This window comes from Symphalangus syndactylus, chromosome 5, assembly GCF_028878055.3.
Source record: "Symphalangus syndactylus isolate Jambi chromosome 5, NHGRI_mSymSyn1-v2.1_pri, whole genome shotgun sequence".
Classification (NCBI taxonomy): Eukaryota; Metazoa; Chordata; class Mammalia; order Primates; family Hylobatidae; genus Symphalangus; species Symphalangus syndactylus.
In genome coordinates, this window is record NC_072427.2 from 15669110 (window position 1) to 15686646 (window position 17537).

A 17537-nucleotide genomic window follows, 5' to 3' on the forward strand; every position below is an offset into this window, starting at 1 on the left:
AAGACACTATACTTCACAGTAATATATTTTGGTTCACTCACTGTGAGATAATAAAATAAACATGAACAATACTATACCTTTAAATTGCCGTTTAGTACAGTTTGGGCTTTATTTCCGAGCATCACATAAGCGATCGCCTGGTCATTGGCATTGATATATAAGTCTTCATCCAAAATCTTGTCAAGTATCAGCTTTTTAAAAAGTCTTTCAGCATTGTGTCGTGAATAAGCAGATCCTTTTCCAAATATACCTGACTGGAGTTTTGCACTCTTACTCCCTGATAAGAAGGTACAGGAAGTAAGATGAGCAAATGTAGGTATATCATCGCCCTCAAACAGAAGAGGCTAAAAAGTCATTTATGGACAGGTTTGGACAGATGCGATAGATCACAAACCCCTGGCACAGACAGTCATTTCTGTAAAATGAGAGTATTTGAGTAGAACGCTAAAATTTCTATGGTTGTATGTACTTTTCCTTATCTTTTTACAATACACATGGACAAAAAACAGCAGCAAAATTATATTGGAGCAAATAAATCAAAGGAAGAGTTTACATAAATCAAAATAGCTTTCTATCACTGTGCTATGTATTAGGATAACTGTGCATTACTTATCTAGTTACAATTTTTTTTTTTTTAGAGACAGGGTCTCACTCTATTGTGGAGGTTGGAGTGCAGTGGTGCAATCATGGTTCACTGCAGCCTCAAACTGCTGGGCTCAAGTGATCCTCCTGCCTCAGCCTCCTGACTAGCTGAGATAACAGGTGCAGGCCATCACGCCCACCTAATTTAAAAATTTTACATATTTAAGTGCATCTAGCATTTATTAATTTTTAAATTTGTGGGTACACAGTAGGTGTATATATTTGTGTAGTACATGAGATATTTTGATACAGGCATATAGTGTGAAATAAGCACATCATGGAGAATGGGCCATCCATTCCCTCAGGTATTTATCCATTGAGTTGCAAACAATCCAATGACACTCTTTACATTATTTTATAATATTTAATTTTTTTGTAGAGACGAGGGTCTCACTATATTGCTCAGGCTGGTCTCTAACTCCTGGCCTCAAGCAATCCTCCCACTCTGGTTTCTCACACTATTGGGATTACAGGCATGAGCCACTGAGCCTGGCTACAATCAATTTTTGACAATCAGTTTTACAAATACTATCCCTGGCCCTGGTTATTAAAACTGCTACTAGTTTATAATCCAAGTATTTAAGTCTATTCTTTTTGTCACCCTCACTAATGAAGCCTATTCAAATTCTAAAAGAAAAGCACAACACCCTATAAGATGCTCAAGGGGAGAGATGAAGACAGGAATATGTACACACACTTCCCTCTTTCTCTTACTAGCTAAGAGGCACCGTTGGCTGGATCCTTTGTTTCATTCACAAGCTGCTATGACTGCTAATGTCTTCCTTATAAACACAATTTTATTGTAACAATCTACTTAAGAGACCTTGTGACATTTATAGAAATCAGAATTAATGGTTATTATGTAAAGCTTTAGCTCTGTTTTAAAGAGTTCCAAATAATTATATTATTGTCAATTTCAAATGGCTTCTGGCTATATATCCTGAATTATTCAAAATTTTCTTTAAGTAATTTGTATCCCTGAAAGACCACATTACAGAAACAGGACTGCTGTTCTGCTAATGATAGGCTGAGTGACATGGATCAACCTTACTGCTGAGGACAACTAAGAAAGCTGGCTGAAATACAATTTTTTTTTTGAGTTAGGGTCTTGCTCTGTTGCCCAGGCTGGGGGTGCAGTGGCAGGATCACAGCTCACTGACACCTTGATCTCATGGGCGCAAGTGATCCTCCTACATCAGCCTCTGGAGTAGCTGGCACTACAGGTGCGTGCTACCACGCCTGACTAATTTTTGTATTTTTGGTAGAGACAGGGTTTCGCCAGGTTGCTCAGGCTGATCTTGAACTCCTGGGCTCAAGCAATCCACCTGTCTTGGCCTCCCAAAGTGCTGGAATTACAGACATGGGACACTGCACCCAGCCAGAAAGGTTTATAATTAAAAGCAACATTCCCCTGACTCATCCTTCCCTTCCCCAAGGGAATCACTTTTTAAACAGGTTTTGTTTTCAGCTCTTCAGGTGGTTACCTACACACAGAAGGACCCGAAATCTTGCCTTCTGTCCAAAAGCCTGACATTTATCTATTGCCCTTGCCCCTTTACTATGAAAGATGAGGCTTTATCTCATTCATACCATCCCCACTTTGTTTTATTCTTCTCTGAATTTTGCTAGTTATATGATACTATTGGGTCATGTACTAATTATGTTTCTAACTTTAGATAGAACTTCTGACCACTATCCCTTCCCACAATGTGAGATGTTATTAGTACCCAAGCCTTCCCTGTATGCCTTCTTTTACTTTTAGTGATTGTATTTTTACTTTTATATCATCAGTATTAACATTTACATCCTGTTCTGTTCCGTAACCATGTTTAGGTCTATATGTTGATTTCAATCGTTGTTTACATGATGACAAATTTCCTTCCCTAATTGGAACAATGTCATGACTCTTATGGAACCAAAAGGAGAATGTTTACCACATCCATGTCAAAAGGATTTTTTTTTGTACATTTTACCAATTCCTCAAAGTCATGTTACAACTTTTTTTTTTTGAGATGGAGTCTTGCTCTGTCACCTAGGCTGGAGTGCAGTGGTGTGATCTCAGCTCACTGCAACCTCCGCCTCCCAGATTCAAGTGATTCTCCTGCCTCGGCCTCCTGGGATTACAGGTGCACACCATCAGTCCCAGCTAATTTTTGTATTTTTTTGTAGATATGAGGTTTTGCCATGTTGGCCAGGCTGGTCTCGAACTCCTGACCTCAAGTGAACCACTCACTTTGGCCTCCCAAAGTACTGGGATTATAGGCATCAGCCACTGCGCCTGGCCACAACTTCCTTTGTTTTATATTTGATCTTGCTCTCTTGTATAATCTTTTTCCTGGAGTTTCTAAGGGCCTCTCTCCTTTTTTTTGGTTGAGAAGTAACATTTGCATTCTTCACTGTTATCAATAAAACCATTCCTTTCTTACTCTCTATGTTGGGTGGGCCCTGTTCCTCCTTTTTTTTTTTTTTTTTTTGAGATGGAGTTTCACTCTTGTTGCCCACACTGGAGTGCAATGGCATGATCTTGGCTCACTGCAACCTCTGCCTCCTGGGTTCAAGCAATTCTCCTGCCTCAGCCTCCCGACTAGCTGGGATTACTGGTGCGTACCACCACGCCAGGCTTTTTTGTATTTTTAGTAGAGACGGAGTTTCTCCATGTTGGTCAGGCTGGTCTCGAACTCCTGACCTTGTGATCCGCCCACCTCAGCCTCCCAAAGTGCTGGGATTACAGGCGTAAGCCACCATGCCCAGCCTCCTCCTGACTTTTGTTAGTCTGCATGGATTGCTTACTGGCCCTGCTGCCTGACTGTGATTATGGGTTTTCTTCACTGGACCCATGGGTGGGTTCCACCACTTATCAAATCACGACGTGCGCTCACTTTCTTTGCCTGCCAGTCTCCAGGATTGCTGATATTAAGCTGATGTCAGTCTGGTTTGGGTTCCTGTTTTCTTTCCAGAGCTTTCAGGATTGTCTCTGAAGGGGTCCAGAATATGCCACTGTGGCATAAAAATTATTTTGAGCAGAAGGCATCTGAAATCTCTTATCTGCCAAAAAGCAGGGCCTCCCAAAAGAACTCGGTTGTCATAAATTCCCTCCCTGGGAAAAACCAGGGAAAGCTGACCCTTTTAAACAGAGATAAGACTTCACACCACACTTAAACAGACATTGTCATAAAAACTTTGTATCTCCCATCTGGTCTCCTAACAGTCCATCTGTCTTTCCTAACAGTCATTTGTTTTTCCATAAGTACCCTCCTCCTTCTCCCCTTCCTCTATTAAGATGGTATATAAGCCCCACATTCTAACTGCCCCTTTGAACCACATTTTTCTGTGAACTCCTATCCACACATGACTAAATCTGTCTTTTCCCTTGCTAATCTGTTTTTTGTTGGTTTAATTTGCAGGTCCCATGAATGAACCTAAGAGGGCTGAGGAAAAGTTTTTCCTCTTTGACATGTCTTTAACTCTTAGTATTCTCAAATCTCGTGGCCATATGTCTTAAATTTTTTTTTTTTTTTTTACAGGCATCTTATTTGGCATTCAGTGAGCATTTTAATCCAAAACTTTTATGTCTTCCATTCTAGGAAGTTTTCCTATATCATTGGTTTGATAATTCCCTTTATTTTCCATTTCCAAAATTTTTGTCAGATTTTTCATCTACTGAGGATTAATCCTTTCTATGCTTTCTCTATTTTCCATACATCATTTTGATCAGTTCCTAAATTTTCTTGACTTTATTTTCCAACCTCTCCACTAAATTTACTTTGTCAATCATTTAAAATTGACAGCTTTCTCATTTTTATTTCTTGTCCATTATTCAGTTATTATTTAAGTCTTTATTGTAAAAACTCTTTAAGACGATATTAAGGAGTCTTCTCTCCCCTCTCTCCCAAACTACTATTTTCAATTATCTCTATCACCCAGGGTCAAATATTCTATTTATTTGGTCTTCCTCTTTACTGTCCATTTCTTTCTTTTTTTGAGATGGAGTCTCGCTCTGTCGCCAGGCTGGAGTGCAGTGGCGCGACCTTGGCTCACTGCAACCTCTACCTCCCAGGTTCAAGCGATTCTCTTGCCTCAGCCTCCTGAGTAGCTGGGACTACAGGCGCCCGACACCACGCCCAGCTAATTTTTGTATTTTTAGTAGAGACGGGGTTTCACCGTGTTAGCCAGGATGGTCTCCATCTCTTGACCTTGTTATCCACCTGTCTTGGCCTCCCAAAGTGCTGGGATTACAGGTGTGAACTACCAAGCTCGGCCTTTACCGTTCATTTCTATGTAACTTTCAGGGACTATGTGAAACTTTTTAGGTGGGTTTCTTCTGTTATTTTCTATCTAGATTTACTTCCTCCCAAATTCCTTCCCTGAATGGGGATATTTGTCAGGTTTGCTTTAGGGTAAGTAGGTGGGACCAGACTTTAGGTAGGCCGGGCAGTTCCCAGATGCCACTTAGGGGCTCTGACCCCTAATTCAGCGGCCCTTCTACTCTTTAGACAATCACTTCGTTTATTTTTGTTCTTGAGTCAATTCCAGGCATTCTATGCAGTTCTTTTGTGGGCACGTTTTCTATTTTTCTTTTTTTTTTTTTGAGACGGAGTCTTGCTCTGTCGCCCAGGCTGGAGTGCAGTGGCGTGATCTCGGCTCAATGCAACTTCCTCCTCCTGGGCTCAAGAAACCTTCCCACCTCAGCCTCCTGAGTAGCTGAGACTACAGGCATGTACCACCATGCCTGGCTAATTTTTGTAATTTTTTTTTGTAGAGACGGTATTTTGCCATATTGCCCAGGCTAGTCTCGAACTCCTGGGCTTAGGCAATCCTCCTACGTAGGTCTCCCAAAGTGCTCGGATTACAGGTGTGAGCCACCATATCTAGCCCCACTTCCTAATTTTGGCTCCCCTGGTTTCACTCCTACCCTCTCGTACCTCTAGACTTCCAGACTGATGCTTAGTGTTGGGGTTTTGCCTGGCTGAAGGGACCTTTTCTGTTATAAATCTTCCCTACATTCATTTTGGATTGTGGCTTTATTGCATTTTGTTCTATTTGTTAACATGCTTCCATCCATTTCCTATTTTTTTTTTTTTTTTTTTCAAGACGGAGTTTCGTTCTTGTTGCCCAGGCTGGAGTACAATGGCGTGATTTCGGCTCACCGCAACCTCTGCCTCCTGGGTTCAAGAGATTCTCCTGCTTCAGCCTCCTGAGTAGCTGGGATCACAGGCACCCACCACCACACCCGGCTAATTTTTGTGTTTGTTTGTTTGTTTATTTTTATTATTTTTGAGACAGAGTTTCACTCTTGCTGCCCAGGCTGGAGTGCAATGGTGCGATCTCAGCTCACTGCAACCTTTACTTCACGGGTTCAAGTGATTCTCCTGCCTCAGCCTCCCAAGTAGCTGGGATTACAGGTGCCTGCCACCACGCCTGGCTAATATTTTGTATTTTTAGTAGAGACAAGGTTTCCCATGTTGGCCAGGCTGATCTCAAACTCCTGACCTCAGGTGATCCACTCGCCTCGGGCTCCCAAAGTGCTGGGATTACAGGAGTGAGCTACTATGCCTGCCCCTAAGAGATTTTTAAAGGCTCTAATCTGATAATAGTCTCTCTCCTATTCTCTATGCTGTTATGGGTCTAATCCTCATTTTATTTCCTTACTAACTTTTAATAGTTACATTCCACTCACTCAGATGAACTTGCATAAGCTTTATTATTTTCTTCTTTGTATGTGAAACCATCTCAACTTAGTGACGTATACATTATATAAAATAGTATAATAATTGACTTTCTTTTGTTACTTAAAAGTTTTATTCAGAAACTCAAGTTTTATAAGAAAATAGACAAAAGTGATTTTTTTCTATGTACTTGTAATAAATTCTTTAGTGCTCAATTTCAATTGATGTAACTCAAACATTCAAAACAGATGACTTACCCAAGAAAATGTCGACCAGCATATTCATAGTAAATCTTCCAGAAGGACCTACATGTTTTATATTTCTCGTTCCTTGCGATGAACTATGTTCTTGAACAAATCTTATAATACTTTTCACATCATCAGTCACATCTCTTGTTTTATAATCCTATGAATAAAAAGAGAATACTTTCTGCTATAATTAAGGTAACAATGCCTAGATTACCAGGGTTTAATATTAACTATGGTAGATTCATCATAACCCATTTCCAGACCAATACCAAGACTAAAATCTACGGAAATTTCAAATGTTCATTCTTATCTAAGTTCTAGAACAATTACCATTCTATGTTGTTACTGTTTCACAGAGATACATCTTGTCTTTCAACAACCTGATAGCTCTCTGTGGGTAGAAACACATATATAACACACAGACAAACGCACACACACACAATTTAAATCCTTCATGCCCCCTAGAATAGTGCTCTGTTACATACTGGGTGGCAACCTGTGGGATGCCACGTAAATCCACGAATTCTAACCCCTCTGGGGTCTTTCGTGCCATAGTCAATGCTCTTTCATCATCTCCTGTCAGTTTCCTTTCTCATTTCCTTCAGCTATCCCCAAACTTTGCCCACTTTTTAGAGTCCCCATTACTAGATGACTTTTTACCTTCCTCTCTCCTAGTTCTCTCTACCAGCAGTACTGACCACTTACAGGTGTAAAAAGCTGCATCATGCTTGCTGCTTCTGTGTATGCAGTTCTCCCTACTCTAATCCTTGTCATTTGCACACACCAATAACCTGGAGATGAACAGGTTTCTGGTCTTACATTAACAACTGGAAGTGATTCTGAGGCCCTATCTAGAATCACCAAGAAAAAGTGCCCTGTCACTCCATTCCTACCTTAATTTTTTTTTTTCCTTTGAGACGGAGTTTCGTTCTTGTCGCCCAAGCTGGAGTGCAATGGCGCAATCTCAGCTCCCTGCAACCTCCACCTCCCAGGTTCAAGCGATTCTCCTGCCTCAGCCTCCCGAGTAGCTGGGGTTACAGGCACCTGCCACCATGCCCAGCTAATTTTTCTGTATTTTTAGTAGAGATGGGGTTTCACCATGCTGGCCAGGCTAGTCTCTAACTCCTGACCTCAGGTGATCCGCCTGCCTCAGCCTCCCAAAGTGCTGGGATTACAGGTGTGAGCCACCACACCTGGCCATCTACCTTAATTCTTGGTGATTAGGTATATAGAGCTGATCCTCTTACTTTGGCCTTTTGGTTCTTGATCTCCTCTGCTCCAATGATCCTGTCCTCCACATACATAAGCCACTCACACTTCCTACCTTAAGCTTACTAATAATGGCAACTCCTTCATTCTCAGACCACCACATCCTATCTTTCCAACTCATACCATGTGGTATTCTGACTCCAACAATCCCTTGGGAATGCCCATCTGCTGATCCTCAACCTCAGATGTCCTCCTAACTCAGCTGAAACTCCACAGTCAATCATTATAATCACTACCTCTCATAGACCCTCAGCTCTCTTGCCCTTAGATCACTTCAACATATTACCTGGCAAAACATAATGGATCCAATTCTCCATCTACACTGTCCCTGTACCTATGTGGCTGAACTTGGCATTTTCATTGTCAATACGTGGCCACAAAGCTCGAATGGACTGTTAATGCTGTAGGCAATCATTATCTTTGTACTTCCCTAGCCTATCATTCCTCCATTCTCCCACAACAGAAGTCAGCAAACTATGGCCCAGGAGCTGGATGCCTGTTTTTGTGCATAAAGTTTTATTGGAACACAGCCATGGAAGATGACTGGAAAATTGGTGTATTTATTGTTTATGTCTGCATTTAGACTACAATGGCAAAGTTGTGAGTCGTTGTGACAGAGACTATGGCTGCAAGGTGTACAATATTTACGCTGTGGCCCTTTAAAAGCAAGTTTACTGACCTGTCCTAGACAACTATTTCATACTTTCTCCTTTCTCTTCCGTCCCTTCTGTTATCCCGACTGTCAGCTGATGGCCACGCTTTAAATATCACCCATGTGCCACCAGTCTCTTTTCAGAATTTTTGAATCTTAATATGTAATTCAATATTAGATTCCCAATTTAGGTAACCCAAACCAAACTCCTGATCTTCACTGCCAACCAGCCTTCTGCATCTTAGCCAAGGATAACTCCATCCTGCCAGTCAGTCAGGCCTCCTGTTACTCTGGGACTCTGGCCCTCAAGTGACTGCTCTGGCTCTCCATCACCTCTTCCCCTCGCTGGCTCTTAATCCTGCTCAGCCACATGGGCTCCCTTGCTATCCCTCGAACACACCAGGCACACCCCCACCTTAGGGCCTTTGCTCTAGCCAATGCTTCTTCCAGGAAAGCTCACATCCAGGGAGCTGGCAGCTAACTCCCTCCTTCAAGATTTTCCTCAGCTCCCATCTTCTCAGTTAGACTTCCAAGGACCACCCTGTCTAATACTGCATCCTGCACTCTACCCATTCCTCCTGTCTTTTTACTCTGCTGTGCCATTCACCACAGCTCTTATCCTTTCACGTATATTTATTGTGTATATTGTTTGTAACTGGCCTCCCTCTGCTACAGTGTAAGCTCCACAAGGGCAGGGATTTTAATTTTGTTTAGTGATATATCCCAAATTCCTACAACAGTGCCTGTTACATAGCCCAACAAATATCTGTTGAATGAGGGAACTGATTAGCAATGTTTACGGGATGGGGTGGGGTGGGAGGAGATGGCATGAATTTGCCAGTTCCACACTGAGAGAGACTACCCTGTGCTCTGCCTTGTGCTCTGTCTTTTTTAACTGTACTTACTGAGAGTATTAAACTTTCTTTCTTTTTTTTTTTTTTGATGGAGTTTCACTCTTGTTGCTGAGGCTGGAGTGCAATGGCATGATCTCGGCTCACTGCAGCCTCCACCTACCAGGTTCAAGCGACTCTCCTGCCTCAGCTTCCCAAGTAGCTGGGATTACAGGCATGGGCCACCACGCCTGGCCAATTTTGTATTTTTTTAGTAGAGACAGGGTTTCACCATGTTGGTCAGGCTGGTCTTGAACTCCTGACCTCAGGTGATCCTCCTGCCTCGGCCTCTCAAAGTGCTGGGATTACAGGCATGAGCCACCGTGCCCAGCCAGAGTGTTAAACTTCTATGAACACATGTATGTCAGTCTCCGCTCCAGTCTATGAATTGGTCCATACCATGGTCACTTGTGGCTCTCCAGCATCTTGCACATGTAAGTTTAATACTCCCAGATAGGTAAATAATACAGCAAACGTGAAAATGTTCAGTAAGCAGTAGGTTACAGTAGACATTAAAATGTAGAATTACCATGATAGGTAAAATAAGTACCTAATGATTGAATTTAACAATCTCCCAAGGGTATTTTAGGACAGATAATAGTGAATTTATCCACAAGCAGTTACTGTTATTCTTTATAGTTTAAAAAAAAAGAGTAATGTAATTGATTTGAATTCAAACATACAGTACGCTAGTTATTATTCTTTCGAGAATTAGATCTTTTAGTATATTAAATATTTAAAATATTAAAACATCAATTTTAATATATTTAGTTTAATCAATTAGATTTTTAATATAATGTAATATATTAATAACAATATATTAAATTTAAAATATTCTACCTGCCCATGTTGGATCTTTTTGGATGTTTGCATACTAATATTTCCAAAATATTCTGTAATCATCAGGCACATACATAAACTCAATATTTTGGATATGCTGATGTTCAGTATATTTTTTAACAGGGTTCTAATTATAAACAAAAGATACTGCATGAAATTACTTTTTAAATGTTTCCATTCCAAATTACTACTGGAAGGAAGCTGTCTTTCCCCTGTTAATCTGTCGGAGACCACCTTTTGCAATCTAGTTTGTATCTACATTTTTAAAGTAAGAGAAAAAAAATTTTTAAGAATTTTAAAACTTCTTTTTTTACCTTTGTTTTACAGCAATTATCACAAGAAACATCTGGATGTTTCTTACAAAAATCAGGATTAAATCCATTTTCACCAAAGTAGGCCAAAAGCTGTATTCTCCTACATTCTGTTATGTTTTCACAGTAATGTACCATGCTATACAAATTATTGAAGTGAGTTTCTCTTGTATGATGGTTTCCATCTTTTTCCACTAAAAGAGATGAAGAATATAGTAAGACATACTTATAGGGGAAAAATAGAGCATATCATAGAAATATTTAGAATAGATTAATATAACTTTAAATATTAAATAAGAAAATTACTGTTAACAGCATTATGTCAACATGGCATTCTATATTATAATTAACTGAGTATTAATGTTCATCCTCAAGATTTTAGTATTATAGGAATAAATGTTAGGTTTTTTTTTTCAAATCTTTATTATCCCCAATGATGATGGTTTGACTTATATTTGCTGTATTTATCAGTCGAGCATGTACTGAACTGAACATCCCGAGGAAGCAGAGCCTGAGATTATGGCAGTGGCCATGCACTTATCTCAGTATCTGAGGTCAAAGTAGTACACCAATGCTTCCAAAATTGTGCACCAACAAGCCCTGGGGTGCTGTGGTGAACTCACAGAGACAGAATATTTTAAATTAAGAGAAACACAGCAATGCCTAACATCTGTTGAACATCACCCAAATTATTAGCTTGAGGTAGTTAATGGTATTAACATTAGATTGTGCTACATTCCTATTAGCAATATCTTATCTTTGCAAAGCTGGGTTTTTGGCAGTTGCTATGATAAAAAGAAGTATCTCAAGAAAATCAATGTGAAACAGGAAATGAGGGTGGCGGTGTCTGATTTGATTCCAATGTGTGAGAACAGCAGTGGCATACTTTCCATCAGTAAGCAACTGTCGTTACTTAAGAATTTTAACACCAGGTACGGTGGCTCACGCCTGTAATCCTAGCACTTTGGGAGGCCAAGGTGGGCGGATCACCTGAGGTCAGGAGCTTGAGACCAGCCTGGCCAACACAGCAAAACCCTGTCTCTGCTAAGAATACAAAAATTAGCCGGGTGTGGTGGCACGAGCCTGTAATCCCTGCTACTCAGGAGGCTGAGGCTGGATTATCACTTGAACCCAGAAGGTGGAGGTTGCAGTGAGCTGAGATCGTGCCATCGCACTCCAGCCTCGGTGACAAGAGCGCAACTCTGTCTCAAAAAAAAAAAAAAAAAAAAGGAAAATAATTTTTAAAAAATATTATGTTTTCTTCCAGTTTATGAGTATTTTTCCCCCAAATAGTTGCTGTTATCAGGACTTAAATATCTATTAAATTGTTTGGGCCTAAATTTTTTTTTTTTTTTGGCCTCGGCCTCCCAAAGTGCTGGGTATATGACAGCTCATTATTTTCTCCTTTTTATCTTCCTGCATGTTTGAAATACGTGTTACATGCAAGAATGCATGCAGAAATTGGGTCTGAAAGGATACAAAGGAAACCAATAACTAGAGTTCTTTTTGGGGCAAAACTACAAGGCATGGTTTGTAAATTTTCTGCCTTGTACACATCTGTATCATTTGAGTTTTACATAATAAGCACTTACCACTTTTATAACAAAAATGAACTAAAATAAAATTGCCAATCTGTATAAACACCTCTATTTTTCTATGATTATTTAAGGAAAACTGGACCAGAAGTACCACAATAGCAGGAGTAGATTACTATCATGAGACTGAAGATGATAGAATGTCTCTACAATGGAGCCCAGCTTACTCATTATAAGTCTTTTCAATCTGGTCACATCATGATAGGTATAGAAAAGCAGGCAGTGAGATATTTCCCCATCTCTTCCAGCTCTGCCAGATTCTTGGTAGTAACCCTCCACAGATTTAGGGAGAGATGCATGAATCACAAATCGCACATCCGGTTTGTCAATCCCCATTCCAAATGCAATTGTAGCACAGATAACCTGAAATAAAAGCAAAAGCTTATTAGATTCATAAGGCACAGACTTGAAGGAACATTTTCATAATAGACGCTTCTAAAAGTTCTATCATTTGTTTTACTTTAAAATGCACACTACATAACAACCTAATATCTTAACTTGGTCCCACTATTTAGTATAACTAATGTGAGTTTTTATACTGATAACTTGCGATTCCATTAAAACCCAAGAAGGTAAAGAGAAGCTCAGCGTGGCAGGCACTTTCTTGTATGACTTGGCATTCTCACGTAAGAGAGCCAGAATCAACTGCAGTCAGCCCACAATGTGCTGCCACTCTTCTCTGTTTTTGCTGCTGAGGTGTCGGGGCTGTTGCTCACACAGTCATGATATCCAGGTCAGTGATTATAAGCAACGTGCTGCTCAGGAGCTCCAGGGTGCTCCCAGGTCTCCTCAGAGGTCGTTGCTGCTAGTTCCTCCAATGGCTCAGGAACAATGCGTTCTTACCTGCTCCACTGCTTATCATCAGTGTTTCCAATGGTACCAGCTGATCACACACCAACTCCTTCCATTCATCAGCTGATTTAAAGTCAAAGCTTGTACAATTTTAATGGAAACTCATGTGGATAAAAGTCTGAGAGCTACTTATACCAAAAAAAGGAAAAACACCAGGGACTGTGGATCTTAGCCCTTACAAATTACTTAGTGGAAGCAAGGTGATAGTTCACTCTCAGGAGCTTGATAAATCAGTTTTCAAGGATATCCATTTCAGTTGCGAATTTAGAAGTTATTTAACCCAGACCAAAATGTTATGTCTCCAGGCAAAATTACATTTCACAAATAAAACTGCAAGGTTTTTTTAGCACTTAAAAAAATGAATTGCTACTGCAAGAACAGTATTTCAAAGGCATCTGAAATATCTGGCAGGCAGACTGAGGCTAATGACATGATTTCAGCAACTGTGAGTACCAGCGGAAGGAACTGCAAGTTCTGGAGTATGTGGACAGTAAAGTGGTACATTTATCAACACCAGGAATGGCGGTGAGTGGCCTGCACTCTCAGTTAGTCATCCATCTACATTTACGGCACTCGGATCAAAGGCAAATCTCCTTGGAAACAGAAAAACTATTGTAGCTTCTAGTGATGGAGAGCAGGTGGAGAGGCTGCACAGCAAGATGTGTCAGCCAACAGGTCCGGAAGCATGACCCACAGGGTTCCATGAAGTCCAGGTGCGTCTCCGAGTATTAGGGCAGACACAGGGCTGTGAGGCACCGCCTGCAGCCTCCAGATGAGGATGCGAGGCTGCCAACTCTTTCTGAAAGCTCTTAATTCTTGAAAATGGGAAAAGTGGCTTTGTTTAATTGTGATTTCCTTCTTTATTTCTGTGCTTTTAAAACTTAAAGCCACAATCATTCTTTGTGAAGAATAATGGTCAAGTTTTATTCTATCTCCTGAATCTAACAAGATCAAGTCTGTCGAGCTGGTGTAGGCTAATATTATATTCTGACTGTAAGGATTAATTAGTCTGAGAGCAGAAATAATTAGATTTTTATAAACCCCTCACTATTTTTAACCATATTTTTGATCAAAGTTATATATATATCTCCACTGTAGATTATTTATACTACACATAATCATTTAAAGTACTTGAAAAAAATCAATCTTTTTTTTTTTTTTTTGAGACAGTCTCGGTCTGTTGCCCAGGCTGGAATGCAGTGGCGCTATTTTAGCTCACTGCAACCTCCACCTCCAGGGTTCAAGCTATTCTCCTGCCTCAGACTCCCGAGTAGCTGGGACTACAGGTGTGCACCAGCATGCCAGGCTAATTTTTGTATTTTTTGTAGAGACGGGGTTTCACCATGTTGCCTGGGCTGGTCTCGAACTCCTAGGCTCAAGTGATCTTCCCACCTTGGCCTCCCAAAGTGCTGGGATTACAGGTGTGAACCACCATGCCTGGCCCTTTCCTGCAAACTTTTTCCTTATCATGTATTGTTTTTACATGTTTTCTGGTCAGTTCTGTTCCACTGATCTGCCTATAATATACTGCAAACTAGTGTTCCTGTGTTATTAGGTTTTTTGCCAAACTCTCTTAGTCATTTTCACTTGAATATTCTTCCAGGCAAACTTTAGAAAAAGTTTATCAAAGGGAAAAAAACAAAAAAACAAAACACTGGCATTTGGATTAAATATATAAACTAATTTGGGAAGACTGAAATCAGTATTTCAAGAAGACAAATGAGTGATATATTTCTGAACTTTTTGCATATCTGAAAATGACCTTCTGTTGGTTTCAACATAAATGACAATGAGCTGGGTATGAAATTCTTCGGTCCCAGTCTTCCTTCTTCCAACTCTGAAGACAGTGTTCTATTATTTTTGTCAGGTATTTGTTACGTATTTATTTATAACACACTTATCTGTTTCAATTATCCTGCTTTCTTGCTTGGGTACGCTTACTGTTCTTAGGCTGAATCCTTACCTCCTTTGTCAACAAAGATAATTTCCACCCCACCCCATTTTAATCTCTTTTTTCCCTTGCATTCTCAAGCTACTCACTACATCACTGATTCTATTGTCTCCACCGAGACTGAGTCATTCCATTTGTGTCTTAATATATAATTCTGCTTTTAGTTTTGTTTTTCTTATTTGGATAAGCTGAATTTTTCTTTCTTTTATTTTTTTTGACATAGAGTCTTGTTCTGTTCCCCAGGCTGGAGTACAGTGGCACGATCTCGGCTCACTGCAACCTTCGGCTCCCAGGTTCAAGTGATTCCCCTGCCTCAGCCTCCCGAGTAGCTGGGACTACAGATGCCCGTCACCACGTCCAGCTAATTTTTGTATTTTTAGTAGAGACAGGGTTTCACCATATTGGCCAGGCTGGTCTCAAACTCCTGATCTCAGGTGATCCATCCACATCGGCCTCTCAAAGTGGTGGGATTACAGGGGTGAGCCACTGCACCTGGCCATAAACTGGATTTTTATTTCTCCCTTCATTTCACCCTGTGATCTTCTTATGGAAGTTGTTGCTAGTTCATGTATATCAAGTCTTCTTATATCTTTCTCGGGATACTAAACTGATATCCTCTAAAATTTTCTGTTTTCCCAGAGAAAACAATTTTGAGAGATATTTTTCCTCTGAATCTTCAAAGTAAATACTTTTTCCTGAGCTGAAACTTTTCATTGGCTCCAAGTAATTATTAGTTGTTTTGCTGAAATTCATCCTTACATTTAGAGGGATCTATCCAAGGCTGGCATTTACCACAATAAGAGATGCCTAAAGTAGGCTGGGCGCGGTGGCTCATGCCTGTAATCCCAGCACTTTGGGAGGCCGAGGCGGGCGGATCACGAGGTCAGGAGATCGAGACCATCCTGGCTAACACAGTGAAACCCCGTCTCTACTAAACATACAAAAAAAATTAACCAAGCATGGTGGTGGGCGCCTGTAGTCCCAGCTACTCGGGAGGCTGAGGCAGGAGAATGGCGTGAACCCGAGAGGTGGAGCTTGCAGTGAGCCGAGATCGCACCACTGCACTCCAGCCTGCGCGACAGAGCGAGACTCTGTCTCAAAGAAAAAAAAAAAAAGAGATGCCTAAAGTATTCTCATAAAGTATTCTCAGCGTTCCTCCCCACCCACCTGGGTGACGGCAGATTTCGCATCTCAGAAGCAGATGCCCAATATTGTTAGTTACTAGGGAAATGCAAATCAAAACCACAAAGAGGGCCAGGCATGGTGGCTCACACCTCTCATCCCAGCACTTTGGGAGGCTGAGGTAGGCGGATCATGAGGTCAGGAGTTCGTGATCAGCCTGGCGATCGCGAACCCCATCTCTACTAAAAATACAAAAATTAGCTGGGTGTGGTGGTGCATGCCTGTAGTTCCGGCTACTTGGGAGGCTGAGGCAGGAGAATTGCTTGAACCGGGAGGCGGAAGTTGCAGTGAACCAAGATTGCGCCACTGCACTCCAGCCTGGGTGACATGAATTCCTTGCTTGAATTATTCACGTGTGTGGTCTTCCATGTGAAATAAAAAAAACCCACAAAGAGATACCATTTCCCACCCACAAGGCCGAACACATTAAAAAAGCTGGACAATAAAAAATATTGGCGAAGTCATGGGGACACTGGCACCTCATACATTGCTGGTGAGAATGCAGAACTGCAGAGCCACTTCGAAAAGCAGTTTCACAGTTCCTCTAAAAGTTAAACAAAGAGTTGCCCTTTGACCCAGCAAGTCTACCCAAGAGAACTGAAAGCATATGTCCATGGAAAAACTTGTACATGAATGCTCACAAAGCAATTATTCATAGTAGCCAAGAAGTAGAAACACACCGGGGATGGTGGCTCACACCTATAATTGCAAGAATTTGGTAGGTTGAGGCAGGAGTATCACTTGAGCCCAGGAGTTCAAGACCAGGCTGGGCAACACAGGGAGACCTCGTCTATACAAAAAATAGAAAAATTAGCTGGGCATAGTGGTACACCTGTGGTCCTAGCTACTTGGGAAGTCGGAGAATTGTTTGAGGTACGGTCTGCAGTGAGCAGAGAACATGCCACTGCACTCTAGCCTGAATGAAAGAGTAAGACCCTGTCTCAAAAAAAAAAAAAAAATAGAAACAAAACAAGCCAAATGTCTAACCAGCTGATGAGTAGATAAACTGTGTTATATCCATATAACAGAATATTATCTGACCATAAAAAGGCATGAAGTACTTATATATGCTAAAATATGGATAAATCTTGAAAAAATTATGCTAAATAAAAGCAAGCAGGCCAGGCGAGGTGGCTCATGCCTATAATCCCAGCACTTTGGGAGGCTGAGGCAGGTGGATCACTTGAGGCCAGGAGTTCGAGACCAGTTCGAGTCTCCACTAAAAATATTAAATACAAAAATTAGCTGGGCATGGTGGCGCACACCTGTAATCCCATCTACTCAGGAGGCTGAGGCAGGAGAATCACTTGAACCTGGGAGGCGGAGATTGCAATAAGCCGAGATCCCTCTACTGCACTGCAGTCTGGGCAACAGAGTGAGACTCTGTCTCCAGAAAAAAAAAAAAGAAAAGTCACAAAGACCACATACTGTATGATTCT

At 41.0% G+C, this 17537-nt stretch overlaps 1 protein-coding gene across 7 annotated transcripts in view; it reads right to left on the minus strand.

The window, feature by feature from the left end:
- The window catches only part of BLM (BLM RecQ like helicase), a 101507-nt gene that overhangs the window by 11650 nt on the left and 72320 nt on the right, over positions 1 to 17537 (minus strand). For 6 of the 7 annotated variants that reach the window (XM_055277186.2, XM_063638549.1, XM_055277185.2 and 3 more), the window contains 4 exons: positions 12281 to 12476; positions 10522 to 10712; positions 6566 to 6713; positions 78 to 277 (listed from right to left, as the gene is read on the minus strand). In XM_055277186.2, the coding sequence (XP_055133161.2) occupies positions 78 to 277; positions 6566 to 6713; positions 10522 to 10712; positions 12281 to 12476 (735 nt within the window). The remainder of the gene's footprint in view (positions 1 to 77; positions 278 to 6565; positions 6714 to 10521; positions 10713 to 12280; positions 12477 to 17537) is intronic. The other variant, XM_055277187.2, reaches the window with a different exon arrangement.